This window comes from Schistocerca piceifrons, chromosome 1 (assembly GCF_021461385.2).
Source record: "Schistocerca piceifrons isolate TAMUIC-IGC-003096 chromosome 1, iqSchPice1.1, whole genome shotgun sequence".
NCBI classification, from domain to species: Eukaryota; Metazoa; Arthropoda; class Insecta; order Orthoptera; family Acrididae; genus Schistocerca; species Schistocerca piceifrons.
The window spans coordinates 835,386,969-835,414,649 of NC_060138.1; the positions used below are offsets into that span (position 1 = coordinate 835,386,969).

Consider the following 27,681-nt stretch of genomic DNA (forward strand, 5'->3'; position numbering starts at 1 on the left):
CAAAGCTAGGAAGGATATTAAAAAGATTTAATTCTATAAGTATGTTTCGTCTGCCAGCCATTATTAGAGCACTCTTTGGTTCAGTTAAAGAGGAAGTCCGTCATTTACAAACTCTCTTGCGACTGCGAGAAATCGTATATTGGCCAGACAATTTCCACCATTCATGACAGATGTATCGAACACCATTAGTATACATGATTATTACAAATTGAGAAGTATGGTGTGGCAAGGCACTGTTAACCAAGAGAAACAGAATAATGTGTAAAGAGACACAGATAAATGGTCTTGAGTCTAACTGTTGGGATCGTTTTTTAAAGAAATAACTCGAAATTAGATTGGCAGATAATGCTATAAATAGAGACTGGCTACCCTTTACGTAAAACAGACTAAGCTGATGATTCTCTAAGAGTTCGGGCGAAGTGTGCGCAATCGCACAGAAGAAGGTCAATGGCCGGGTAGCCTTTAACTATATGAAGACAGTAACTGTTCCCGAAAGAACAGATACCAATGATGGCCGTGCAGCTTCTCTAGAATAAATGATACGTCTGGCGCGAGTAATGAGTGAATGGGCAAATATCTATTAGGAGCATTATGAATGTATATTGTGGACAGTTGGGAATGTTGGTCTCACGGGAGCGTGCAAGGGATAAGTCCCTGCAGTCGCGCTATCCTCTGCGGCCTCGATGGCTCATATGGATAGAGTATCTTCCATGTAAGGAGGAGATCCCGGGTTCGAGTCCCAGTCGGGCCACATATTTTCAGCTGTCCCCATTGAGGTATATCAACAACTTCTGTCGGCAGCTGAGGGTTTCAATTAATTATCATTTATTCTAGAGAAGCTGCACGGTCATCATTGGTATCTGTACTTTCAGGAACAGTTACTATCTTCATATGGATTAAATATGTTTATTTATTGCAATCGCCAGAAATAATCAGAAAAGAAGAGCTTACAATGTCTATCTTTGACATTTGAAAGAAACTGGTGATGAGATGAAATCAGAGGGAAACCTGTTATGTGAAGTCTTAAGGCTGGACATGCGTCTCAGCAAACTGGGCCAGACAGGCTAGAGTGCCAAGGATAGAGTAGTGTATCTAGGCTTGTTTTAAAGAGTACTGGCAGTAATGGGTGTACAAACTCAGGCAGAGTATACATAACTTTAAGCATGTTGAGATGCTGCTGCACCTACACCTCCTACACAAAGTTCAGTTAACACAAAATATCATGATCCATAAAGTCTTAAATGTTTCTTCAGAACCCAAATGGAGATCATAAACTGCAGAAGTGTGGTTAAATGAACTGGAACAAAATAATATCAACCAGGATAGTTTTGGAATGTCAGACATAGCAAGAAAGGAAGAGGACCAGATGGAGCTACAGTCTGGAAATATGTTTTAGTGTAAAGGCACAGAATAAGGCAGGTACTCAGTATTAGTTATTATCATTAAAAATATAACTAGAGATTGAATTGAAGGAATTTCAAACATAATACTGGGAATGGTGTTAAAAAATAAACAAATGATAATCACCGGAAATACCGTCCTGTTCAGGGTATGGCTCTAGCGCATCGCAGTGCATTTACAACAGCAATTTGAGCAGCTGTTGGCATCACAGTGACGCAACGAACTGTTATAAATCTGTTGCTTCAAGGACAGCTCTGAGCCAGACGCCCTGTATCGTGCATTTATTGACCCCAAACCACTGCAATTTGCGACTTCAGTGGTGCCAAGCGAGAGCTGATTGGAGGGCAAAATGGAATCTGTGTGTTTTCTGATGAAAGATGGTTCTGCCTCAATACCAGTGAAGGCCATGTGTTGGTTAGAAGGAAGCCAGTTGAGGGCCTGCATTCAACCTGTCAGAGTGCTAGAGACACTGTACCTATACACCTGGACTTATGGTCTGTGATTCAATATGACAGCAGGAGCACTCTCGTGGTTATCCCATGCATCCTGACTTCAAATTTGTATGCCAGTCTGGTTATTCGACCTGTTGTGCTGCCATTATGAATAACATTCCTGGGATTGTCTTCCAACAGGATACCTCTCGTGCACATACCATTGTTGTAACCCAAAATGCTCTACAGAATATCGACATGTTGCCTTGGCCTGCTGGATCAGCAAACTCCTCTCTAGTCGAGCACATGTGGGACACAATCGGATGACAACTCCAATGTTGTCCATAAACTGCACTAAGCATCCCCTATTAACCGACCAAGCGGAACAGGCATGGAAGTCCATGCCAAAAACTGACATCCGGCACTTGGTCAACACAATGCTTGCACGCTTGCATTCAACATATTGGTGGTTACACCAGTTATTAACATACCAACACTTCACATTTGTAATGGGTTATTTCACACTTACTTTAACCTGTGATCTTGCAATGTTAATCACTTAAATGTGTTACTTGACAAATGTGTTCCTGAAATTTCATTACCTATATCAATTATTTTTTGGTGTTGCTATTTTTTCCATCACTGTAGGAGAATTATTTCCAGCTTCCTCACACCATCATGAACAAGTTGATCTTCATGAGGAGTCACAAAAACTGTTAAATGAAAGTAAATCCTGTTGTGCGATGGCAATGTGCGACTTTAATGGAATATAGTGACAAAGTTGAAAAACAATTCATCAGTAACAAGAGGGACAATCAAGCAGACTCAACAGTGCAATTTGCTGAGAAGAACCAGGTGTACTCCCTAAACACATTTTTAAGAGAAACTAAGGCATGAAATGGATGTGGAATGTACCAAACACAACCAAAAATGATATTGACTATGTGCTGTAGAACAACAAACGAATCATGTCGTATGTGTTGGTGTGCTTTCACTGCTCTTCTGTTTCTATTGTAACGTGGACGAATTCGCTTCTTATACATATTAGCAAGTTGACACACAAAATCAGGTAGTTTGTCGATGTGGCCCCCATGTTGCACATAGATTTCTGGTAGTTTTGGAACAATTGCACTATCTCGTAGTTATTCTCCATGTAATATGTACAGTCACAGTATTCTCCCGATAAGTCTGCGGCATCAGCTGTTTCACACACCTATGAGTGTATGACCGATCGTGAAATAACATATTAACTTTCTTCATGTTTTCATCTACGATTACAATTGTGGAGCGTCACTCACTTGGATCTAGTTCAAAAGAAGAAAAGCCGCATCAAGCTCAACAGCCTACGTCTTAAACCTTGACAATGAGGAGGCACCCTCCTAATAGACTACCAGCAATTTTAGTTTGAGGTGATAAACCATCCAAAACTTTTTGCCGACCTCTGTAGGCATGGTGTGGCGATGTTACCTTGTAAAGTGGACATGTCGGTTTCAATTTCTGCCTTCTACTTCTCGGCACAGGGTACTCGGTGTATCACTCTCACTCCCCCCATATCCTGTTCCAAGCGCAAATGGTTTGCAGGGTGAAGCACTGTTAGTAATCCTCTGTGTGGTCTCAAATCTCTCTAATTGCACCATCATGGTGTTTTCAAAATATATACGTCGGAAGACTCGATATATTGATTGACTATTCTACGAGTGTATCCCTCAGAAATTTAATAGAAAACTACACCAGAACACCTCTCCTGCACCATTTGCCACTCGAATTGGTTGAGCTTCTCTATGACACTTGAGTGCTCACTAAATAAACTTGTAATGAAACACGCATCTTCCTGTTTCCTGGATCAATCGTATCTGGTACAGGTCCCAAACTGAAGAACAGTATTGAAGTACTGATGAAGCAAGGGTTTTGTAAGCTAGCCCTTTTGCAGTTCGATTACACTTCCTGAGGAATTTTCCAACACATCTCTGTCTGTCATAACTGTGATTAGTTTTACTGGTCATTCCAATTAAGACTGCTCTGTATACATACGACAAGATAATTTATGGATATGAATTCCGGTGATTATTCTGCATTTATGTAATTATACCACAATGTCTGTTCCTGCCTATTTATCCACAATATGTTACATGTATTTACGTTGAGGGCCAACTGTCAGTCACTACACCACGCGTAGATTCTCTGCATGTCTTCCTGCATTTCGCTACAATTCTCTTGCAGAGCAACTTCTGTATCTCCACCAGTAACATCCACTAAAAGTCTCATGAGATTTCTGACGTTATCCACTGAGTCGATCATATATCTTGAAACGTAATCGTCCTATAACACTCCATTGAGGTATGCACAAAATTACATTTACCTCTGCAGATTTCCCTTTGTTGAGAACGATATGATGTGTTTGTTTGCTAGAAACTCTTCACTCCCGTTACATAGTTGGTCTCATGCTCCATATGTCCATCTTTTGTTCATTAGCAGTGGTGTAGAACTGTACCAAACGCTTTCCGTAAGTCACGGAACAGAGACCAACCTGGACACCGGTATCTACTGTTTTCTGGTCCCGTGGACAAAAAGAGAGACCTGATTCCTACAGTTGACAATGTTGGTCTCCAGAAATTTAATTATACGATAAATTAAAAGATGTTCCAAAATCAAACAACATACCAACGTGTGCGTCTGTTCAACGACTCTTCTTGAAAACGGGAATGATCGTAGGCCTATTTCCAATCATTAAGCACTCTTCATCCCTTCCTGACCTACGGAGCTAGTACTTTCACAAAATCAATGTAATAATTTCTGTTGAATGCCTCTATGGTTCCTTGAACAATGTCTGTACTGATTTATACCATCGCCCGTGTGATAACACAACTGAACAAGTGTCAGAGTTGCCAGCATGGATGTGGCGATGATATAACTCCATATTTTACAGAAAAATCAACTTGACAGTAAAGTAGTTGAGTGCTGAAGACGCATCTGTTAGCGCCGTATAGACATCGGATTTTCCACAGCATTTCAAAATCTTTTCCGACAAATGCTACTGTGATTCCTTCATCAAGGTCAGTACCGATTTATATCCTTGTCAGTATGAGCTAGTGACATGTCTCTAACGCTCTCGATGTAGTCGGTACGTTAAACCGCTATCCTCAATCTTACAAGCAGAAGGCAATCTAGTGTTCGGACCAGCATGGCATTTTAAGAAATTTTCGAACGAGTCCTCACAAAAATTTTAATGTAGACTCGGTTTCCATGCAAGCTGCTTGCAAATATGCAAAATACGACATAGCGCGTAGTTCATATCAGCCATTCACCTCATCGTTGACAGACTCTGAGGCCAATAACGAGAGCAGCTTGATTCACACTTCTTTGTCCAGTCTTGTTTAGTAATTGCCTCTCGTCCATTCTTTAACCTCTAACTTGTATGTCGTTCATCGACCTCCATGTCTGCACAACATTTGTGGTATTGTTACATTATCTGTTGTTGAATCTTCCCCTGAAGACTAGTTTGACACAGTTTTCCACTGTAATCTACACTCTGCAAATAGTTTGATAACTGCTGCAGCCTACATCTGTTACTGGCTATCTGTTAACGTAGTGGATAACAAAGATCTGCGGGGAATTTTAAATATACTGACGGAAAAAGAAATCGCAACAGCAAAAGCGAATTGTGCTACGTAAAAGAAAGTAGGTAGGCTTGTTTCTACAACTGAAAGACGGTATCTATTTAGATTTTGCGCCAGTCCTATAAGTGTGGCGGTAGTAGGAGGTAAATCAGATTTGTTTTAAATACATGCTGTAACTGCCATGAATGTTAGTTACCTTTGAGATTGGACGTGGTGAGTTGTTAGTCGGAATGCCTGTAGGGTGACAAAGACGGCATATCAACATCTCACTGAGGTCGTGTAATATGGCTATGGGAAGTTGGGTGTTCGTTCTATGGTACTGCAGAAAGACTCGGTAAAAATTTAGCCACTGTACATGATTGCTAGCAGCTGTGTTCACGAGAATGTACGGTCGCAATAAGACCAACTCTGTACGACCACGTAGCATTAACGAGAGGGAAGACCGTCGAATGCGGCATGTGGCTCTGGCGCATAGTACTGCATCTGCAGCAGCAATCTGAGCAGCAGTTGGCACCACAGTGACGCAACGAACTGGTATAAATCGGTTACTTCAAGGACAGATCCGAGCCAGACGCCCTGTAGCATGCATTCCACGACCCCAAACCACCGCGACTTCAGTGGCGTCAAGCGAGAGCTCATTGGAGGGCAGATTGGGGGCCTATTGTGTTTTCTGATGAAAGCTGGTTATGCCTCGGTGCCAGTGATGGTCGTGTGTTGATTAGGAAGAAGCCAGTGTTAGCAAATCTGTCCACGTGCTAGGTATACTTGACCTACACGTGGAGTTACGGTCTGGAGTGCGATTTCGTGTGACAGCAGGAGCACTGTCGTGGTTATTTCCAACAGGATAATGCTCGCCTGCGTGCCGCTGTTTTAGCTCAACGTGCTCTACAGAGTGTCGACATGTTGCCTTGGCCTTCTCAATCACCATACGTCTCTCCAATGGAGCACGTATGGGACACCATCGGATGACAACTCCAGAGTCATCCACAAACAATGTCAACTGTCCCTTTATTGACCGATTAAATGCAACAGGCATGGAACTCCGTCCCACAAACTGACGTCCAGCACCTGCACAACACAATGCATGCAAATTTGCATGCTTGCATTCAACATTCTGGTGGTTATACCCGTTATTAATGTACCAACACTTCATATTTGCAATGGCTGATGTCGCGCTTACACTAATCTGTGATCTTGCAATGTTAATCACTTAAATATGTTATCTACACAAAAGTATTTCATAAGTATACATAAATTACTTTCTGTTTGCGATTTTGTTTTCCCTCTATGTAAAATAGAGCCCTTCCCCACCCTTCCGACACGTCCCCTCCCTTCACAACATCACCTTGAAAGTAGAGATATTTTTCTGGTCCCACCCTGCCCAAGAAAAGAAAGTTTTGAGCGATGCACAACGCTACGCATTAAAACAGTGTTGGGCAGCTTTATGAGTTATAAAAAGACAGTTCCTCAGAGAAAAATGTATTCAAACATCCTCTGTTGCCGCGCGGGATTAGCCGAGCGGTCTAAGGTGCTGCAGTCATGGACTGTGCGGCTGGTCCCGGGGAAGGTTCGAGTCCTACCTCAGGCATGGGTGGATGTGTTTGTCCTTAGGATAATTTTGGTTAAGTAGTGTGTAAGCTTAGGGACTAATGACATTATCAGTTAAGTCCCATAAGATGTCACACATTGAACATTTGAACATCCTCTGTTTTCCAACAGTACCTGCTTTCTCACTTCCACCCCCGTCTCTCTACCTCTCTCGCTTTTTCTCCTTTCCTCTCTACTGCCTTTCATGTCGTCTCACACACACACACACACACACACACACACACACATACAGAGCGAGTTTGTTTACAGCTATGGACTGTACGTAGTGTCACTGACGTTGAAAACAGCAAATTATTGTTGAAACTGAACAAAGCCAGGACTCAACAGAATCTCTACCAGTTTCTATCCAACATTTGCAGCTCAGTTGGCGTTCTTCTTAACCATAATACACCGCGGATCCCGCGAACGAGAAATTCTGCTAATTAGTTAAAAGAAAGTATAGGACGACCCTGTTTACAAGAAGGGATGACAAAGTGAGTCACTAAATTTCTGTCCAATATCTTTGACGTCCATCTGTTTTATAGGCATAGAACATATTCTGAGCTCAACGAAATGGAGTATCTCACTGCTACATGCAACTAGTGTATAAGCCGAAAATATCGGTAATTTGAAATCCAGCTCATCCTATCCTCACACGATGTCCTGAAAGCCGCGTATAAAGACAGTCCGGCTACACAGGATTACTTAAATTTCGAATAGCGCTTGACTCAGCACCACGCTAACGCCTTTAATTTAAGATGGAGTAGTCTACCCTCTATCGAGCATCTACAATTATTGTTTCTTAATTCTGCCCTCACTTATTACAATACACGTCGTTTTCGCATCGGAACATGAAAAAAGATAGAAAATACATTGTGACTGTGAGTGAAGTTATCTCAGAAGCAAGAATTTAGTGTTTCAGTCTTCATTTCACCATCGTTGGTGCCATCACTATCAACGAGTTTCTGGAGAGACACTTTTGATCCAGTGGGCGATTTTCCGTACGACTTTACTTGGAACTCCGTAGATAAAGTCTTGCCCTCGAATTAATAAAACACTTATCGCATAGCTGTTATTACGCTTGTTTTGACTTTATTCAGCTTTTGTTTTTGGACAAGAATTCTGCTTCATTTGAATCTAAGACGCAGGCCTCTGCTTACATAGAATCTTTCTAGTATCTTATTGATCAACGTGGGTCTTTGGCTTTTATCATTATCTTCCACGGCACAAACTTGTCTAGCACATGGCTTATAACATTTCTGAATTTATTCCACAGATTGGCACATTCTTGCCTCCAAAGCCGGATGTTTGTCCCCTTTCTTAACTTTTCACTCATTACTGGTGATCTGTGGAGATAATGTCTACATTCATTGAATTGGAATGTTTCAGCATGTTTGTTGCAAGGACATGTAATATGTTTTTCTCACGAATGGGTTAGCTAATTAGCCCCCTCCACTACCAAATCACAGGAAAGTCTCAGCACGATGTTTTCCAAGCTTTCTCTGAAACATCCCACCACGTCCACACAAGATGTACATTGATGAATCAAAGCGTCATCACCACTGCCCATTTCGAGGATGCATGCCACATGGTGGCGTTGCGGGCATGTGACGTTGTAAGGAAAGCATATGAATGATGGAAAGACGAATGGGGTATCCTCCTAGCGTCGATACGGCTCCGTGAACAAAGAGAGCTTCATCTCAGATTCGAGAAAAGTTAAAACCGAACTGACAAACAAAAGGTGAACGAATCGAAAATGAGCGTAAGGAGAGCAATAAGAGAAGCGTTTAAGGACTCTGAAAGTAAAATTTTATCAATCGATACGAAAAAACCCTAAGGGGTTTTGATCTTGTGTAAAATCGGTAAGCGATTCGAAATCATATATTCATTCACCTTGTAAGTAGGCTATTTATGTTTTCTTATTGGCAACGTTACGTAGCGCTCTGTATGAAAATCACTGGCTGTGCCGTGTGCAGTCTGTGGCTAGTTTGCATTGTTGTCTGCCATTGTAGTGTTGGGCAGTGGCAGCTGGATGTTAACAGCGCGTAGCGTTGCGCAGTTGGAGGTGAGCCGCCAGCAGTGGTGGATGTGGGGAGACAAATGGCGGAGTTTTGAAATTTGTAAGACTGGATGTCATGAACTGCTATGTATATTATGACTTTTGATGACTATTAAGGTAAATACATTGATTGTTCTCTATTAAAATCTTTCATTTGCTAACTATGCCTATCAGCAGTTAGTGCCTTCCGTAGTTTGAATCTTTTATTTAGCTGGTAGTAGTGGCGCTCGCTGTATTGCAGTAATTCGAGTAACCAAGATTTTTGTGAGATAAGTAATTTGTGAAAGGTATAGGTTAATGTTAGTCAGGGCCATTCTTTTGTAGGGATTTTTGAAAGTCAGATTGCGTTGCGCTAAAAAATATTGTGTGTCAGTTTAAGCACAGTCATGTACAATTTTTCTTAGGGGACGTTTCAACTTGGAGACTATAGAAAAAAAAAAATGTGTTTGCCTAAGGGACCAAACTGCTGAGATCATTGGTCCCCAGACTTACTACTTAAACAAACTTATGCTTAGAACAGCACACACACACACACACACACACACACACACACACACACACACGCCTGAGGAAGGACTCGAACCTCTGGTGGGAGGGGCCGTGCAGTCCGTGACATGGCTCCTCTAACTGTGCGGCGGAGGTCATAGAAACACAGAAATGGAAGATACCAGATAGAAGGTCGAAATACTGAATTCGGTCTTCCGAAAGTATTTCACTACGGAAGATCGTAACACAGTTCCTCCTTTCAATCATGTTACGGACATAAAAATGGCTGATATTGAGATAACCGTTCGCGGAATAGAAAGGCAACTACAATCGCTTAGTACTGGAAACGTAACACAGCCAGGTTAGATACCTGTAGGTTTCTACAAAGATTATGTGAAATAACTTGCTCTCATCCTGGCAACATTTTACCGTAGATAGCTAGAGCAACGAAGGGTACATAGCGAACTGAAAACAGTGCAGGTCATTCCCGTTTTTAAGAAGGGCTGCAGGACGACAGAGGCACACAACTATAGACCTACATCGCTGACGTCAGTTGTTATAAAACTATGGAACATTTTTTATGGCCAAGCATGACAACTGTTTGCACAACGAAAGTCAATATGGATTTCGCAAACTGAGATCTTGGGGAAACTCAGCTAGCTCTGTTCCCCCATGAGATCCATGGCGCTCGTTGATGCCGTGTTCCTTGACATCAAGAAGCATTGGACACTGTACCGTACTGCCTTTTAGTGAAAAAAAAGAGTTTATCAATGCACTAAGCAGATTCAGAAGGCTATAGGTTGCAGTAGCTACTGGGAGATGAAGAGGCTTGCACAGGATAGAGTAGCATGGGGACCTGCATCAAACCAGTCTTCGGACTGAAGACCACAACAACAACAACAACGAGCTTATCGACTAGCTGATCAGATTTGCGACTGGATTGAAGACTTCCTCGCAGATAGAGCCCAACACGTTGCTATTAACGGACAAAATCGGCATATGTAAAAATAACATCCCGTCTACCCCAAGGAAGTGTGATAGGACCGTTACTGTTTACAATGTACGAGGGTTGTTTTTTAAGTAAGGGCCGTTCGCGCGGATAGTCCCGTAGTTCGCGCGGACGCCGCAACAAGCCACCGCGCCACTTGCCGACATCCTTCCCGTTCACACTGATGCAAGTTGTAGCTCTGTAGCTGACGTGTACGCATCGCTGTGCTACTTTATAATGTTTACGATTATTGAATCGCCCGCCGCGTGTGAGATACGGTCAGTGATACGTTTTTTGACCGCGAGAAGCCTATCAGCTGCAGAAATTCATCGTCAGTTAACAGAAGTTTATGGCTTGAATGCAGTGAGTGAAGGTAAAGTGCGTCAATGGGTTAGAGAGTTTAAAAATGGCCGTCACAACGTCCATAACGAAGAACGGTCAGGCCTGCCCTCTGTGATCACTGATGATTTGCTGGCTGTAGTCGAAACAAAGAGTCGTGAGGGCAGAAGATTCACAATTTCCACTCTTTCTTTGGAATTTCCACAAGTTTCAAGATCGGTTTTGTACAAAATTGTGTCTGAAAACCTAAACTTTAAGAAACTGTGTTCTCAGTGGGTACCCAGACTCCTCACAGAGGACCACAAAGGGAAGAGATTTGCCACTTCATTGGACTTTTTGATTCGTTACGAGGAAGAAGGGGATGACATGTTGAGTCAGATTGTCACTGGAGATGAAACATGGGTATCCCATATCACTCCCGAAAGCAAGCGACAATCGATGGAATGGTGACACACAACCTCACCCGTCAAGGTCAAAGCCAAACAGACGCTGTCAAAGCGCAAGATTATGGCAACTGTGTTCTCGGACCAGCGCGGTGTTTTGCTAGTGGACCTTATGCCACGAGGAACGACAATCAACTCAGATGCCTACTGTGCAACTCTAAAGAAGCTCCGCAGAGCAATTCAAAACAAAAGGCGTGGCATGCTGACAAAAGGAGTTTTGCTCCTGCACGATAATGCTAGGCCTCACACCTCTCAAAAGACTCGGGATTTGGTTGATTCTTTTGGCTGGGAAGTTTTGGACCATGCACCATACAGCCCCAACCTTGCTCTTAGCGATTTTCACCTTTTCCGGTACCTGAAACACCATCTTGGTGGGCAGCGCTTCAATGACGACGATGGAGTGAAAGTGGCCATGAACTCTTGGCTGTCGGAGCAGGCGGCCGAATTCTTTGAAGAGGGAATTAAAAACTTAGTTGTACGGTATGACAAGTGCTTAAATAAACAAGGCAACTATGTAGAAAAATAGGTAAAAGTGTATAGAATCAGAAAATAAAAATTTTTACAAAAGTATTTGTATCTTTTTTAAAAAATAAAAACGGCCCTTACTTAAAAAACAACCCTCGTATATAAATGTTCTGGTAGAAAGCTTTGGATGCTCTTTAAGACTATTGCGAGATGATGCAGTTGTCTACAACAAAGTAGCAACGACAGAAGGCAGTATCGATTTGCAGGACCTGCAGAGGACTGATGAATGGTGTAGGGACTGGTAGCTGACCCTGAACGTGAACAAATGTAACATGCTGCTCATACACAAGGAAAGAAAGCCACTACTGTACAACTGCCCTACTGATGAGAAATTGCTGGAAATGGTATCTACCATAAAACATCCAGGGGTGACTATCCAGAGCGATCTTACATGGAATGACCACATAGAACAAGTAGTAGGAAAAACAGATGCCAGAGTCAGATTCACAGAAAGAAACTAAAGGAAATGTAATTCATCCACCATCGGATCCTTACCAGATATGGCGGCTAAAATGAAGAGCGTTGCGTTTCGTCATGGGATCGTTCAGTCGCCGTGAGAGCGTTACCGAGATTTTCCACATACTCCATTGGCAGATGTTACAAGAGCGACGTTGTGCATCACGGATAGAACACTTTCCGGGAAGAGTCTTCCTAAATAAATCTCACATAATGACCACGACGAGGAAATTCGAGAAATGAGAGCCAATGCGTAGGCTTACTGAGAACCATTCTTCCCACGCGTCATTCGCAACAGGAACAGGATAGGTGGATCAGTTACTAGTATCAGAAGTACCCTCCGTCACACATCAGGAGATAGCTTGCGGAGTACACGTACCAAACCAGAGTGTTCTGAAGCATACTGTTCCTTGAACACAGTTGACAATGAGACTCTGCGCAACACGGTCCCTACGTTATCCCAAACTGACACAATGATATTGTCAATTACGATTGCAGTGGGCAAGATTGGAGCGTGGACCAACGAAAACGTGTTGCCTGATCGGAGGAATCACGTTTCTTTTTACACAATGTCGATGGTTGTGTCCAGATATGCCCTCATCCAAGTGAGCTGCTGCTCCAAGTATGCACCTCGCCACAGACGCAGGATGGTATGGGTAGTATTATGTTATGGGTGACGTCCACCTGGGCTTCCATGGGACCAGTCGCAGGATTCGAAGGCAGTGTGCAGCGGCGGACTGCGTGAACGTTACTGTAGGCTACCAGCATCCCTTTGTGTTTGATGTCTAACCTGACGGCGATAGCGTCTGCTGTCGAAATAACTGGCTAAGTCACAAGACCAGAACCGTGCTACAGTTGTTTCATAAGTATGATAGTGGACCCAAGTTGATGCCTTGGTCATAAAATTCACTTGATCTCAACGGAAGACGTCTGGAACAATATCTAGCACCAACTCCACTCATAAAATCTACCATCCAGTAATTTACGAGAATTGTGTGATTTCCGCGTAGACGTCTGGTGCGACATACCTCCAGAAACTTACCAGGGGTTTGTTAAATCTATGCTACACAGATCCGCTGCTGTATTCCGATCCAAAGGTGGACCAACACAAATTAAGCGAGTGACCATAATGTTTTTACTCTTCGATGTGGGTTGATGAAAGTTAACATGCCATTACTAATTTGGTCCAACTACCACGGTTTTCTTAACTCACATTCCGCCCTTGTATTTACTGCATTCGACATAGAAGATTTTTTCGTGTAAATTGACATCCAGCGTGGTTTTTCAGTCACTTTTTCAAATGTTTCCAGATCTTATTATCATTATCGTAATGTTCTCACTACGATAAACATTTCCTGAGACTGTGGTACAAGTGTTTAGGATCCCTATGCAGCAACGTTTATTCTGACCGTAGAGAACGTCACCTAACCCAAAACAAACCTAGTGTTCACTGTTCACACAGTCAGTTGCACTAGTAATCTACTTTGGTATGTAATGCACTACTGATTCCTTTGTGATGATCCCGGAATTTTGCAGTTTTCAACTTAGAGGCTAAAGTACAGGAACTCATTACGTACAGAATTAGAGGTTCACAGTCACTTCTAGGAACAATGTTGCAGGCTGTGAGCATCAAAGCGCAATATGAACATTTCTGGTAGTTTTAATCTTCTCTGTCAGTCGTTGAAAAAATCAGGTACGACTTCTGAATGGATGCGATAAACGCCTGTTATTTCCCAATCTGCAACTGGTTGCACCCTCTGCCTTCGATTGCAGCTGGGATAACGTCTTCAGGTAGAATAAGTCCCCTGGACATAACACACTCCGTGCACATGGTTCTCCTTATGGCTTGAAGCCACTTACCTAACGAAACATTATTTGCCATACAAACCACCAACGAAAAATTCATCTCTTCTCTTTTGTGTCTACTTTAATTAGGCACGAGATATTGATGGCCTTCCGCAATGAGAAGTGTGTTGCCCTGGTCCACTTTCACTGTCAGCTTCAGACAATCCCCAGCACTTGTCGGTGGGAGAGATCGTTGGAATACGCTGGCTCTTCCCTTAGAGTGCTTCCTCTGTACAGGACCCTACGTCCCCACTGAAACGCACCTCACAATCGTTGGACTGATTCGATGTAGCCCTACCTTTTACACTTTTTCAATAAATTCTACTCTTCGACAGAAACCAACGCCACTTTCAACTATGCACTGACTTCAACCAACTCATTCCGCGCGTGGAAAAAGTATATGCAATGCATCTTCACTCAAATTAGTAACTTTTATTCTGATATTATGCTAAAAGGAAGTCATTTATCAATACAAATAAAATCGAAAATATACCAGTAAGTGACACAAAAACGTCTGTGCATTCGTCGAACATTAATAGCGATAATGTTGTGTTTGGCCGAGTCTATTTCAGAATCCACTAAGTGCGAAGTTTGCGCTATCATTCGTTTTATTCGTGCGAAAAGCGATATAGAGGATGAATTTTGTCGCCGTACAGTTTCTGGTTATTGTTAAAATGAATAAAGAAACAATCTGGTTCATTCGATCATTAATTTGTTCTACACTACTGAGACGTCGGACGAACTATACTTGAAATTGTCGGGTTGTATTGTAAGAAAGTTTGCGCAGTCTGGAAGACGAAAATACTTTTTGGAAATCAGAGGCGTCATAGATGATGAAGTTTCTATGCACACTAGGTGGCTTTTTATCTGAGTTGCAGTAATACTTTGGTGAACAATTTTCGACGAACAACAATGGCTGACTCTGAGCACTATAGGACTTAACTTTTGAGGTCATCAGTCCCCTAGAACTTAGAACTACTTAAACCTAACTAACCTAAGGACATCACACACATCCATGCCCGAGGCAGGATTCGAACCTGCGACCGTAGCGGTCGCGCGGTTCCAGACTGTAGCGCTTAGAACTTCTCGGCCTCCCCGGCCGGCGAACAACAATGAAAAAATGCTTTAGAGGGCATACGGGACATTTTTAAGTTGAAATAAAAAGAGTTGGTTCACAGAAGCACTTAATTATTGCTCATCCTGGTGTACTCGCCTTAATCTAAAACGAAGATAAAATAATTCAGACTTACTTTTGGCTTTCATCGCTTTATTTTGTGGATATCCTTAGTTGTAAATAGAGGCTTATATTGTTACAAGAGTAATGGTAACTTATTCATAGTGACAGCTACTTGTGAGCTATAGGCGAACTTACCTGCCCCATAGCAAACAATAATCAGCTGCTAACATTCTGTCTATATACTGTAATATCACGGATTTTTGGAAGGATATTGCTGCAAATACTACATTTACAAAAGAAAGGGCAAGGGGTGATGAAGGGGGTCTGTAAATTATCATTGAGACTGAATATTAAGAAATAAATTGTTGATAACTAACTGAAACCCTCAGCTGCCGATAGGTGTTGTTGATATACCTCGATGTGGACAGCTGAAAATGTGTGCCCCGACCGGGACACTTTACATATGACCGGGGTACTTTACATATGTAGAATTGTGGACAGTTGGGAATTTGAGTCTCACGGGAAGCGTGCAAGGGATAAGTCCCTGCAGTCGAGCTATTCATGTGTCCTCGGTGGCTCAGATGGATAGAGCGTCTCCATGTAAGCAGTAGATTCCGGGTTCGAGTCCCAGTCGGGGCACACATTTTCAGCTGTCCACATCAAGGTATATCAACACCACCTGTCGGCAGCTGAGGGTTTCAGTTAGTCATCATTTATTCCAGGGAAAAGCTGCACGGTCATCAACAGTATCTGTTCTTTCAAGAGCAGTTGCTATCTTCATATAAAGAAATTGTTCTCACACACATACCTATGAAAAGCGGTAACATTTCTTCGTATGTTATGTGCTGGTAACAGGCGATTGCGATGCGCCTGGACTCCTGGTAGATACGTTCATCATCCCAGTGAGGATTAATAACAGCGAGACTTTCTGCTATTCGGTTGTGTTCTCGTAGGTATAGCACATGCGTAGCTGTCATGAGAGGGTTCTGATTAGCACGGACATCGCCTGTAATAAATTAGTTGAAGATTCTATGATATTATTGAATAACATGGAACGGTTTTCACATGAAATATTCCTGTTGTATGTGGTTTGGAAGCTACAGGACAGAAAAAATCGTCTATTTGCAATTTATTGAAAGGTATTAACTTCTCTCTGACATCTTTCATAATATTTTACTCTTATTTTTTCATTCATTATACAAACATTGCAATCGCCATTTGAGCTTCAGGTGCTGCCAATAACTTCATGGGGTAACTTATTTACAGAGAAGTTTGTTTGTCAGAAAATGAGACTCATTTAAACTTCGTAAATATGAAGCTGTGGGTCAGTAAAGTAAGCAGATTTACCGTACTGTTCCTGGGTTAAATACTGTTTGTTGTGTGGCATATGTTAGCGAAATACCATATTATCCTTTAAAATGTAATCTCATTGTAAATATTGTTCTCGGGAGAGTCGTCCGATGTCGTTGTGAAAATTTCGCAATATTTCGTCAGCGCAACTGACTGGCATCCTTAGATACGGCGAACACACTGCTAAGGCTGTGTTTCTTTTTCTATTATTGTTATTTCGTACCCTGCCCCATGTGGGCAGGGGAGGACTGGCAGTGGCACAATTAGCCAAGAGACTATACAAAAGTAAACGTTAAATACATAAAATATGGGAATAAAAGATGTAGTTTGCATGAGAAGGAGAAACAATGGGAGTTAAAATATACAAAAAAGGGGTAGTTTTACGGGGCAAGTTTACATAAAATCCACATATAACTAAAATGACACGACGAGCTTAATTAAAAATGGTTCAAATACCTCTGAGCGCTATGGGACTTAACTGTTAAGGTCATCAGTCCCCTAGAACTTAGAACTACTTAAACCTAACTAACCTAAGGACATCACACACATCCATGCCCGAGGCAGGATTCGAACCTGTGACTGTAGCGGTCTTGCGGTTCCAGACTGTAGCGCCTAGAACCGCTCGGCCACACCGGCCGGCAGCTTAATTAAAAACGGCGTTGACAGTAATGAGAGCCAAACGGGATGATGACACTGAACACACACTGCATTTTGTTAGATACACGACGAGCACCAAAAAACGACAAAGTAACTGGATTAAAATTGGAAGGACCTGCCAAGGGAGTGGAGGTCACAGAGGAGAGAGAGAGAGGAAACAGAGAAGGGGGGGTCGGTGGAGGAGAGGGGGGAGGAAGATGTGGAAGGGGGGGGGGGTGCCGGTAGAACACCGAGGGGCAGGAGACGGTCGTGGGGAGGGAGCAGCCCAGGAAGGAGCGTAAGATTGGGAAAGGACAGGGGTGTAGGAGGAACAGCAGAGGGGGAGGGTAAAGAGAGGGAGCCCTAGAGAGGAGGGGAGGGGAAGAGGAGGGTCGGAGTTGCGAAGAAAAGATGAATATCGGGGCAAAGCACATCATCCGGGATGGGAAGACGCTGGAAGTTTCTTAGGGAGAGGAGGTGGAGGGTGTGGAGATGGAAAGAGGGTAGGACACATCGCTAGGGGCGCAACAGCAGGTGAGGAGTGGAGCGGAAAGGAGACACCATGGTGTGAGAGGAATCGTGGTGGTGTAGAAGATATGGATGTGTTCAAGGAAAAGGAGGAACTGTGGGAAACGGATGTGGTCATAGAGGATCCTCATGGGTGATCGGAGACGTATACAGAAAGCGAGGTGGATCACATGGCGTTCAAGAATTTGGAGAGCTTGAGAATTTAGGAGAAGCGGAGATCCAGGCAACACTGGCGTAACAAAGGATGGGACGGATCAAGGATTTGTAGGTATGAAGGATGGTGGGAGGATACAGCCCCATGTCTGGTGATACAGGAGTTTCAGGAGGCGGAGTCTACTGTGAGCTTTCCGTTGGATGGTAAGGAGGTGGGGAGACCAGATGAGGTGACGGTCAAGAGTGAGGGCGAGGTTTCAAGGCGGGAGAAAGTTGGATAGGAAGGTCATCGATGGTGAGATAGAAATCGTGGAGCTTGTAGGAGGGGGTGGTACGTCTTATAGTGATTGCCTGGATTTTTCAAGGAGAGATAAGAAATGAGGCTGTGACTGAAGCCTCCTATTTATGACAATCAGAGAAAAAACTGCGCAGGCGTGAACGCGTCAAATTTCGAGGACCAATAGCGCAAATACGCAGACCGCTGGCGAGAGACAGTTACGTCACCTGTCAAAAGATGAACGCACGCGCAGAGGCGTGTCAGTCATACCGTGCGCTGCCGTCGGCCGCCCCAGCGCCCTTTGTCTGGAGCAGCCTGTCGAAATACGTGTCCGCGCTGGCGCGTGCCCGTCCTCGCCGTTCTCAACGAAATATCTAAGTCATCAAAGCACTGTCATCCTTCGTACGACCAACAGTTCTTCTTCGCTATGATTTTAAAATGGCCAGCGATGGATCCCAAGCCGTGCTGAGTTGGTATCCTGCGTACTTGTTAAGTAAATAAGTCGACCTGCGAATTTTTACGATACCTTTAATAACGCCCTCCCACTTTGAAGACGTCGACGACAGAATTTCGATGTTTTTGTATTCCATACAATGTCCTATAGTGAGGCAATGCTCTGTCACTGCAGATTTCTCTGGCTGGCCCAGAAATATGTGTCGTCGATGTTCGACACATCTGTCCTCCAAAGTGCGACAAGTTTGTCCAATGTATGACATCCCGCAGCTACATGAGATCTTATAGATACCAGGCCCTCTTAAATCAATGTCGTATTTCACTGAGCATAAAAGAGCTCTGAGTTTCGTTGGCGGATGAAAGGCGCATTTAACTCTATGTTTCTCCAGTAATCTTCCTATTTTCAAAGAAACACCGCTGATTTGTGGCAAAACGACCATTTCTCTTTGTTCATCACTTTCTTCCAGCTCCTCACTTCCTTTAGCACGCGTCGGGCCTAAGGTACGGCGAATATCCCGCTCAGAATATCCAGTCTCTAAAAATACGGTACGAAGGCGGCGTAGCTCATCAGATAAGCTGGCAGAATCCGATATGGCTCGTGCTCTGTGGACCAACGTCCTAAGAACATTACTTCATTGTGCTGGTTGGTGACAGCTGGTGGCCTGCAGGTATAAGTCCGATGTTTAGGTTTATGGCACACAGCGTGACCCAAGCTGCCTGTGCAGTTTTTTCTCACCGCTACTGACTCACATCTCCTGGTGTGGCGAACATAGTGCTGAGGCTGTGACCGAAGCTTCCTACTTAGGACAGTCTGATTGCAGCATCAGACCCGCATTAGCTACCGCTGTCGGGAGGCCAGCGCGAGCTACCGCTGACGTCCTAAATGACCTGCGATGCAGGGCCTATCAGCTATTAGGCTGATAAGGACAGATTTTTTGTGTAGAGACAATATTTAAAGTGTGTGAATCGAAATGCAGGAAAAGGTCACGTAGCTTGCACCGAATCATGGACCTTGCCGTCGGTGGGTTGGCTTGCGTGTCACCAACAACCTGTATGATTTACTGATCTGGCCTTTTAACATCACCCAGAATGGTCTTACTGTGCTGGTACTGTGAACGGTTGAAAGCGTGAGGAAAATAGAGCCGTAATTTTTATCGAGGAGTTGCAGTTCTACAATATGGTTAAATGATGACGGCGTCCTCTTGGGGAAAATATTCCGGAGGTAAAATAGTACGCCATTTTGATGTACAGGGGAGGAACTACTCAGGAGGATGTTGTCAGGAAGTGAAACAGAACTAGAATTCTCCGGATAGGAGCGTGGAATATTAGGTCCCTTAATCGAGCAGGTAGGGTAGAACATTTTAAAAGGGAAATGGATAGGTTGCATTTAGATATAGTGGGAATAAGTGAAGTACGGTGTCAGGACGAACAGGACCTCTGGTCAGGTGAATATAGTGTTATGAAGTCAAATAGTGGTAATATAGGAGCGGGTTTAATAACGAACAAGAAAATAGGAACACGGGTAAGCTATATCAACAGCACAGTGAATGCATTATCATAGCCAAGATAGACACAAAGTCCTGGCTTACCGCTGTAGTACAAGTTTATATGCCAACTAGCTACGTATATGATAAAGAGATTGAAGAAATGTATGATGAGATAAAATAAATTCTTCAGATAGTTAATGGGGACGAAAATATAATTGTGATGGGGGACTGGTTTCAATAGTAAGAAAAGGAAGCAAAGGAAAAATAGTAGGTGAGTACGGACTACGGGAAAGGAATGAAAGAGGAAGCCGTCTGGTAGAATTTTCCAAACAGTATAATTTAATCATCGCTAACACTTGATTTAAGAATCATAAAAGAACGTTCTATACGTGGAAGAGACCTGGAGACGGCAGAATGTTTCAGATTAATTATATAACATTAAGACAGCGATTTACGTTGAAAGAACCAAATGCTGTTGAGGGTTTCAGAGCGAGCATTAATGCAGCAGTTGACTAGAACAGGGGAAAGGAATACATTTGAAGACCAATGGGTAGCTTTAACAGATGAAATACTGAAGGCAACAGAGGAACAAATAGGTAAAAAGACATGACGTATAGGAAATCCTTGGACAACACAAGAGATATGGAGAAGATCAGTTTGGATTCCAGAAGAATGTAGGAACACGCGAGGCAAAACTGACCCAACGACTTATCTTAGAAGATAGGTTATGGGAAGGCAAATCTACTTTTATAGCACTTGTAGACTTAGAGAAAGCTGCTGACAGTGTTGACTGGAATACATACTTTGAAATAATGAAGGCAGTTATAAGAGTCGGAAGAAGAGGTTGAGAAGTGACTGAGACAGGTTTGTAGCCCATCTCAAATATTATTCAATCAGTGCATTGAATAAGAAGTAAAGAAACCCAAAGAAAATTTGGAGTACGAATTAAAGTTCAGGGAGAAGAAACAAAAACTTTGAGGTTTGCCAATGACGTTGTAATTCTGTCAGAGGCTGCAAAGGATTTGGAAGAGCAGTTGAACAGAAAGGACAGCGTCTTGAAATTAGGATATAAGATGAATATGAACAAAATCAAAACAAGGATAATGAAATATAGTCGAATTAAATCAGGGTATGCTATGGAAATTAGATTATGAATCGAGACATTTCAAGTAGCAGGTGAGTTTTGCTATTCGGGCAGAAAAATAACCGATCATGTTGGAAATACAGAGCATATAAAATCTAGATTGACAAGAAAAGCATTTCTGAAGACGAGAATTTGTTAACAACGAATGTAGATTAAAGTGTTAGGAAGTCTTTCCTGAAAGTATTTGTCTGGAGTGTAGCCATGTATCGAAGTGAAACATGGACAATGAACAGCTTAGTCCAAAAGAGAATTGAAGATTTCTACATGTAATACTGCAAAAGAATGTTCAAGATTAGACTATGAGAGGGTACTGAATAATTTGGGGAGATGTGAAATTTGGGATACAACTTGAGAAAAAGAAAGGGTTGGTTGAGAGGATGCATTCTGAGATACCAAGGGATCACCAATTTCGTATTGGAGAGAAGTATGGGAGGGAGGGGGTGGGGGTAAAAATTGTTCAGGCCGACCAAGAGATAAATGCAGGAAGCAGATTCAGAAGGATGCAGGTGCAGTAGTTACTCGGAGATGAAGAGACTCACACAGGATAGAATAGTGTGAGAGCTGCACCAAACCAGCCTTTGGACTGAAGACAGAAGGCCGTTGTGGCCGAGCGGTTCTAGGCGCTTCAGTCCGGAACCGCGGTGCTGCTACAGTCGCAGTTTCGAATCCTGCCTCGGGCATGGATGTGTGTGATGTCCTTAGGTTAGTTAGCTCTCGAAAATTTAATGTGTTTTGTACAGTTTCACGGTTAAACATGTATGGTCCAGTTTTCTTTGCTGCAAACACTGTTACAGGAAGCATATGTCTCGATATGCTTGAGAACTTTCTTTTCCCACAATTGGAGACCGATTTGAACAACTTCATTTACCGACAGGATAGGGCACCGCCACACGCATCTGGAAGTGCGGGAATTTTTAAATGAAAGGATTACTGAACGATGGATTGATCGCACTGGACCAGATGATTCAGCCTTACATTACTGCCTCCAAGGTTACCAGACCTGAGTGTATGCGATTATTTCTTGTGGGGGGAGGGGGGGTTTATAAAGCGTGGGAAGAATCTGAATATCACACTGACATATGTTGTGCATCTCAAGGGGGGCGTACTGAACATCTGCGAATATGTATGAAAAAAAAAAAAACTTTTTGAGTTTCCTGTTAATCAAAAACCAAACTTCATTGTATAAGTTTATTATTTTCAGAAATATAGACGTGCCAAATCGGATGATTATTTTTGCTTCGAGGCTATATTACAACAGCCTACTACAAACTAATTTTTATTGTTAAAACCTATTATGTATTCCTATAGGCTTTTGAATTAATGTTCTTACACGCTGCTCACGTCATTTTCTTCTTTTTAAAATATAAGTTAATATCAATATTATTCGATATTTTGTGATTATTTCAATAAATTCGCGTATGAATATTTTCTTTTTTCAACAAAATTTCAAGTTTTTTCTAAATTTTGTGTGGCCGTCCTGCTTAATATGGAAGAAAAGCTAACTACTAAATTTAAAAGTGAAATAATATGTATTACACATATGTCACAAGATTTTTTTAAATTGGAAAAATATTGGATACCAGCATAAAATAAATAAAGAGAGAATGTGAAATTTATCAACTGACAAATCTAAAAGCATTTTTTTTAGTTTTCCAAAAATTCGAACACTGGAACTTAGTCCCATTCAACAATTACTGATTCAGTTACATAATGTAAATTTTGTTTAAAAAAATCAGTTGTAAATAGTTATTCTTTGGTACAAGATAAACATCACTCAATTAGCAACTGAGGAAGAATGGTTATAAATGTGATACAGATAGCGAAAAGGAACCACATTGGAGAAGAAACATTCAGTTGAATAAAATACGTTCGATAATGTCTAAAATATCCATTTTAATTTTTTATGTATTACAATAATTTCCCTCGTTTTGTATATTCTCGTATCGGCTGGAGAGTTGTTTGAATCCAACAGTAATATCATTAAAAGCAATGGATGTCAGTCTTCTGAGAATGGACCTCTTGTCGTTATGAGGAAAAAATGGCTCAAATGGCTCTGAGCACTATGGGACTCAACTGCTGAGGTCATTAGTCCCCTAGAACTTAGAACTACTTAAACCTAACTAACCTAAGGACATCACACACATCCATGCCCGAGGCAGGATTCGAACCTGCGACCGTAGCAGTTGCGCGGTTCCGGACTGAGCGCCTGAACCGCTAGACCACCGCGGCCGGCCAAAGGCCCAACAAGAGGCCCTTGTTCAGAATGTTGCAGCTTTGTGTGCAATGCTTCACAAAATAGCATCTCCTAAACTTTAGACGCATTTACAGAAGCTCAGTAGTGTTATGTAAAAGCAGAACATCTTATAATTACAATAATTCCAAACACGGCAAGTGACCCATTTCATATATTAAAGCTATAAAAGCCTACAGGAATAGCCAATTTGCAGTTGGCTGTAACACAGAGTAAAAATACAGGGTGATTCAAAAAGAATACCACAACTTTAAAAATGTGTATTTAATGAAAGAAACATAATATAACCTTCTGTTATACATCATTACAAAGAGTATTTAAAAAGGTTTTTTTTCACTCAAAAACAAGTTCAGAGATGTTCAATATAGCCCCCTCCAGACACACGAGCAATATCAACCCGATACTCCAACTCGTTCCACACTCTCTGTAGCATATCAGGCGTAACAGTTTGGATAGCTGCTGTTATTTCACGTTTCAAATCATCAATGGTGGCTGGGAGAGGTGGCCGAAACACCATATCCTTAACATACCCCCATAAGAAAAAATTGCAGGGGGTAAGATCAGGGCTTCTTGGAGGCCAGTAATGAAGTGCTCTGTCACGGGCTGCCTGGCGGCCGATCCATCGCCTCGGGTAGTTGACGTTCAGGTAGTTACGGACAGATAAGTGCCAATGTGGTGGCGCTCCATCCTGCTGAAATATGAATTGTTGTGCTTCTTGTTCGAGCTGAGGGAACAGCCAATTCTCTAACATCTCCAGATACTGTAGCCCAGTTACAGTAGCACCATCCAGAACTTTTCCCTTTGCACAAACACCCATTCTCTGTAAACTGTTTATACCAACGTTTAATACACCACCTATCAGGAGGTTTAACATCATACTTCGCTCGAAATGCACGCTGAACAACTGTCGTCGATTCACTTCTGCCGTACTCAATAACATAAAAAGCTTTCTGTTGAGCGGTCGCCATCTTAGCATCAACTGACGCTGACGCCTAGTCAACAGCGCCTCAAGCGAACAAATGTACAACTAAATGAAACTTTATAGCTCCCTTAATTCGCCGACAGATATTGCTTAGCTCTGCCTTTTGTCGTTGCAGAGTTTTAAATTCCTGAAGTTGTGGTATTCTTTTTGAATCACCCTGTACAGTAGAGCGTCGATTATTCGAACGTCGGTCAACCGAACGACCGCTTAACCGAACTGTGTACTCGCTCGCACCTGTTACTCTCCCACCCTACCTTCCATCATCCCCCTCACTCCCAAACCAAGTTTCACACAGTAGTCGCCGCACTGGGCCACCGCTGGCGGAACATTGCTTCTAATGGGGTCTTCACAAGGCGCTGCTGACCTGCCAAACCGCCAGTCGCTGTGTTTCAACAATCAGCACACTTCTGTCGGCTTGGCACTGGCAGTAGAAGTAGCGGCAGTATCAAAGCTGTTCACAGCAACAGCTGCGCCAGCTTAGAGTTGAGGCGTGCCGCTCCGTGCAGTTTGACGGATTGCGCGCCCCCAAGAGGAGCTTCTCACGGTGCCAACAGTCTATAAAATGCGAACTGTTTGCACTTTGTGTACCAGAGACAAAACCCTTTGTAAGATGCCATATCCAGAACTTTTTGAAGTAGTAATTCCTGTGCATTCCCCCGGCCAGATTGCTTGAAAATTCGAAAAAGCAGCTGTCCTATTGCTTCCATTCTTTCTGTTTAAGGTTTACATTCTGATAATTCGTGGCAGATCGATATGACTTTGATATCGGGTTGCACGGAATTTACTTTGTGTGGTTGTGAATGACTGAGTCTCGTTATACCAGCGGATGCTCTAGGCTTTTCCCTGATTTGAAACCATCTCCAATTTCCTAGACATTGCACCTATCGCACTAATAATAATAATAATAATGGCGTGTGACGAGGGCCTCCCGTCGGGTAGACCGCCCGCCTGGTGCAAGTCTTTCGATTTGGCGCCACGTCGGCGACTTGCGCGTCGATGGGGATGAAATGATGATGATTAGGACAACACAACACCCAGTCCCTGAGCGGAGATTTCTCCGACCCAGCCGGGAATCGAACCCGGGCCCTTAGGATTGACAGTCTGTCGCGCTGACCACTCAGCTACCGGGGGCAGACACCTATCGCACTAATGTCACCGTAATGACACCTATAACTAAATGACTAGCTTCAGTTTCATATCTGAATATTAAATAAGGAAGCTATAAGTAAAGTTTGTAGTCAAGGTCATTAAGAAGGCAATACATGACTAATTTATTTTCCGATTAAGAAAAATTACGTAGATATTTACGCAGAATAATTCATGTAATTTACAGAGAAACACTTGATTTGTAGAGAGACGAAACACACAGTGTGTTCCACAAGATTTGTTCAAGGATCCTCTACTATTTCCGCTACGTATGAATGACATCGCCCAGTTCTTTGTACCAGGCGTAAAAATTCATTCACTTAATAAAGCAGACAAGTGTCACCGATCACTGTGGTGATTTTATCCACCCAATAGCAGTTATTTTAAATCATGATATGGCTCTACACCTATAAAACTTTGTTATTTAAGTGACTGCGGAACTGTTAAGTTTTAGTTCTTTTTAGGGACTAGAGTCTAAAACCACGTATATGAAGTTGGAAGACGACTGCTTTCCTTTACCAGTGTCAACTCTGAAGACAGAAGAATCATTAAAATACTGCAACTGATAGGCTACAGATTAAAGTACTCAAATTTATTTGTGAGATTTGAAATGGACACCTTGCAGGCATTTCTTTGAACGAAAATATCAAAGTACAGTAAGTTAAATGTAGAGTTTAATTATTATTACATTATGAATTTTACTATCAAGATGTGCCGTAAGTTGATTTCTACGGTCGGTAACAGATAAAAGAAACAATCTTTACTATTTTCTACTGATACTTACTTTCTATCAATAAGAACTGATCAAGTAGATAATTAAAAAATTTTTTGATAAAATTTCTTGGAAATAAAATTAGTAACAGAAAAGAAATTATATTTAAAACCAAATTATAGTTCCTAGTATGTATTTTCACTCTGCAGCGTGATGTGTGCTAGTTTGAATCTTCCTGGCAGATCCAAACTGTGTGCCCTACCAAAACTCGAAGCCAGAATCTTTTTCTCTTGCGAGCAAATACTTTGACTGAGCTATTCAGTCACGAGTCACAATCTACCGTCTCAACTTTACTTTCGGTAGCACCTTTCAATGGCACAGAGTTTTGATCTGTCACGAAGTCTTACGTCAGCAAACACTCCATTGACGATATTCTTTCTCGCAGGCGTGCTAGTCCCATAAAACATGCAGGAACATTGTACAAAGGTAGGAAAGGAGGACAAATGTAATGGTGGAAGCAAAGCCGCGAGGTCAGGTCATCAGTCATTCGTGGACAGCTGAGTTTGCACAAGAAAGGCAAAGGTTCCGAGTTTGAGTCCAGGTTTGGCACGCAGTATTCATGTGGCAGAAAGTTTCTAACTTAAAGTTGTTTCATCTTCACAACTCTTGTATCATACAGAAACTCATGCATAATATTAACTTCTCAGTTACACGTCCCTAACGATACAGGTATTCCAATGAAATCTGAGCAAATGTTGCATACATTTTGTCTCTAATTATATCAATATCAAGAGAAGTTTAAACCTAAGCATTCCCCCTTATCACAAATGGCATGTTTCACCACGTAAAATTGATCATATTTATAATATCTCACACGGAAGTACTTACTAACTATTAATAAACGGTCTTTCAGTTGCTATAACAACACATTCGATCAGTCCGCCCACTCACGCTTACACAATCAGTAATGAAAGTGAGAAAGCTATTGAGATTTTACAGCAAGACAACCCGTACATGAATGCAAATGAGACAAGGTGCTGTGTTTCTTAACCTGTGTTTCGAAAACATATCGTCTTATGTTCTGCTTGACCCACTTTGATAAGCCAGGATGTGTGTTTGATGTGCCAATCATATATTTGGTTTCAGAATGTGTTCTATCGATCATTATTTTCATTTCTGACAGTCTCTTTGGTTACAGGCATACATTA

General features: G+C 42.3%; 1 protein-coding gene across 1 annotated transcript in view; it reads right to left on the reverse strand.

Annotated features, from left to right (window-relative positions):
- LOC124775489 (peroxidase-like) overlaps positions 1-27,681 on the reverse strand; it is a 142,404-nt gene that overhangs the window by 43,849 nt on the left and 70,874 nt on the right. Inside the window, exon 5 of the mRNA XM_047250325.1 lies at positions 16,163-16,360. Within this exon, the coding sequence (XP_047106281.1) occupies positions 16,163-16,360 (198 nt within the window). The remainder of the gene's footprint in view (positions 1-16,162; positions 16,361-27,681) is intronic.